The sequence below is a fragment of the Pelodiscus sinensis genome, chromosome 30 (genome assembly GCF_049634645.1).
Source record: "Pelodiscus sinensis isolate JC-2024 chromosome 30, ASM4963464v1, whole genome shotgun sequence".
In the NCBI taxonomy this organism is placed as follows: Eukaryota; Metazoa; Chordata; order Testudines; family Trionychidae; genus Pelodiscus; species Pelodiscus sinensis.
Genome location: NC_134740.1, coordinates 11,212,135 through 11,214,898, shown reverse-complemented (window position 1 = coordinate 11,214,898; position 2,764 = coordinate 11,212,135). Strand labels below are relative to the sequence as shown.

At 51.6% G+C, this 2,764-nt stretch overlaps 1 protein-coding gene across 1 annotated transcript; it reads left to right on the top strand.

Moving 5' to 3' along the window:
- The first annotated feature begins 229 nt into the window (after positions 1-229).
- Positions 230-1,165, top strand: LOC102444158 (olfactory receptor 14A16-like). Its single transcript, XM_006131445.3, has one exon. It carries the CDS (start codon positions 230-232, stop codon positions 1,163-1,165), a length of 936 nt encoding a protein of 311 aa, XP_006131507.3.
- The last annotated feature ends 1,599 nt before the right edge of the window (positions 1,166-2,764 follow it).

The following is a 2,764-nucleotide window of genomic DNA, read 5'->3' as shown; positions in this document are numbered from 1 at the left end:
GCCATGTCCTGAGCCCGACCTTCAGATTGGGCAAACGGATGCAATTCGGTAGATTGTCGAGGAGCCAGTAGATTGTCGAGAAACTGAGTGAATGCAAGTGAGGAGGGCCGTGTGTCGCTGATTCTCCTGCCCTGAGATGGCACCGAGGGGACTCAGTCTCCTACTCTAACTCCCACCCCTGTCTGTGCCCTTCCCTCCGCAGCCACCACACTGTGAACTGAGGAAGAAAATGTCCAACCGAACCATGGTGACCGAGTTCCTGCTCCGGGGGGTCTCTGATGTTCAGGAATTGCAGGTTTTGCACTTTGTGCTGTTCCTGGTGCTTTACATGGCAGCCCTGGTGGGAAACCTTCTGATCATCTCAGCCATCATCCTTGACCATCGTCTTCACACCCCCATGTACTTCTTCCTGATGAACCTGTCCGTCCTTGACCTCAGCTCCATCTCCGTCACCGTCCCCAAATCCATGTCCAACTCTCTCCTGAACACCAGGCTGATTTCCTATGCTGGATGTGTTGCCCAAGTCTTTCTCTTTTTAGTCTTTACTTCAACTGATTTTGCCTTGCTCACCGTCATGGCCTACGACCGATACGTCGCCATCTGCCACCCGCTGCACTATGAGCGACTGATGAACAGAAGAGCTTGTGTCCACATGGCCGCCGGTGCCTGGATCACTGGTATCGCCTACTCTGCCCTGCACACTGGGAGCACCTTCATGTTACCCTTCTGCCAGTCCAACGTCATTGACCAGTTCTTCTGTGATATCCCCCAGCTCCTCAAGCTGGCCTGCTCTGACTCCTACCGCAGTGAACTTGGGCTCATTGCTTGTGGTTTATTTTTAGTTGTGAATTGCTTTGTTTTTATGTTTGTGTCTTATGTTCAGATCTTCAGAGCGGTGCTGAGAATCACCTCTCAGCAGGGCCGGAACAAAGCCTTCTCCACCTGCCTCCCCCACCTCGCTGTGGTCTCCTTGTTACTTTGCACTGGGTCCTTTGGCTACCTGAAACCCCCGTCCAGCTCTCCGTCAGGCCTGGATTTTGGAATGGGTGTTCTCTACGCCGTGGTGCCTCCCATGCTAAATCCGGTCATCTACAGCCTGAGGAACAAGGAGCTCAAAGCTGCCCTGAAGAAGCTGATGGGGTGGAGGTTAATCTCCACAAAGTGAAATGCCCTTCAGTGCTTTTGATTGCAGCCTCAGCTTCTTTATGCAATGTGGACTAGCGCTGCTGAACTTAAATGGGTTAATTTAGCATTAGACCAGTGTAAACGGGAGCAGAATGTGCTCCTCACACACCTCAGTCTGGATACACACCTGTCCCTCTCTCGCAGGGATTTAATAGCACAGTTGCACAATATGAGTCTTCAGGGTGCCCTTGTGGTCAGTAAGCCCAATGGCATGTTAGGGTGCATTAGGAGGAGCATGGCCAGCAGATCTAGAGAAGTGATGAGTCCTCTTTATTCGGTGCTGGGGAGGCCACATCTGGAGCATTGCATCCAGTTCTGGGGCTCCCACTATGGAAAGGATGTGGATGCACTGGAGAAAGTCCAGTGATGGTCCAACGCAGGGTAATGAAAATGATTCAGGACCTGGCGCACATGACTTACAAGATCCTCTAAGGGATTTGGGCTTGGTTAATCTGCAGAAGAGAAGAGTGAGGGGGATTTGACACAGCCTTTAACAACCTGAAGGGAGGTTCCAAAGAGGCTGGAGAGAGGCTGTTCTCAGTGCGGGCTGATGGCAGAACAAGGAGCAATGGGCTCAAGTTGCAGTGGGGGAGGTCTAGGTTGGATATTTGGAAAAACTCTTTCCCTAGGAGGGTGGGGAAGCCCTGGGCTGGGTTCCCTAGGGAGAGGGTGGAATCTCCATCCCTAGAGGTGTTTCAGTCCCAGTTTGATAAAGCCCTGGCTGGGATGATTGAGTTGGGTTGGTCCTGCTTTGGGTGGGGGGCTGGACTGAATGGCTCCTGACATCTCTGCCCGCCCTCGGTTCTATGATTCACTGTGACGCCCTGAACCGGAGTCTGGGATCACTCACTGGTATCCGTGAATTGCTTGTTTGCTGGCCCACCCTGAACGAGGGCCTGATCCTGTAGCCCCTGATAACTAGTTATGCCTTGAGCCTGGACCAGGACCCAGTGACTGTTGATCCAGCCTGATCATCGGCTTGAGCCCAGGACTTGTTAACTGAGACTGGGCTGAGCCCTTCCTAGAACCCTACTGGGCGACATCTATACATTGATCAGGGCATTCAGGCGCTTGCATAATTTTGTGTACTTTTGATTAAAAGAATGAATGAAGGAAAAGACGAACAAAGCAATGAGCACTCTGTTCTTCTCATCGTATTTTAGAAGATAAAGCTCTTGCAATGCTTCCTAAGGACTTCCAGCCCTTCATCCAGATCTCTGAGGATATGTCTACACTACCCCGCTAGTTCGAACTAGGAGGGTAATGTAGGCATACCACACTTGCAAATGAAGCCGGGGATTTGAATTTCCCGGGCTTCATTTGCATAAGCGGGGCGCCGCCATTTTTAAAACCCCGCTGGTTCGAACCCCATGCAGCGCGGCTACACGGGGCACGAACTAGGTAGTTTGAACTAGGCTTCCTAGTTCGAACTACCGTTACTCCTCATTCCACAAGGAGTAAGAATAAGAGATCCTCCGGAAAAGGGCTTTATTCCGGAGGATCGCGCCAGTCTAGACGCTTTTTTCCGGCTTTTCCCCAAGCCGGAAAAAAAGCGGCGGACATGTTTATTTAAATCCGC

Coding starts and splice junctions, on each gene's coding strand:
- LOC102444158 (XM_006131445.3), top strand. CDS start 230: ATGTCCAACCGAACCATGGTGACCGAGTTCCTGCTCCGGGGGGTCTCT.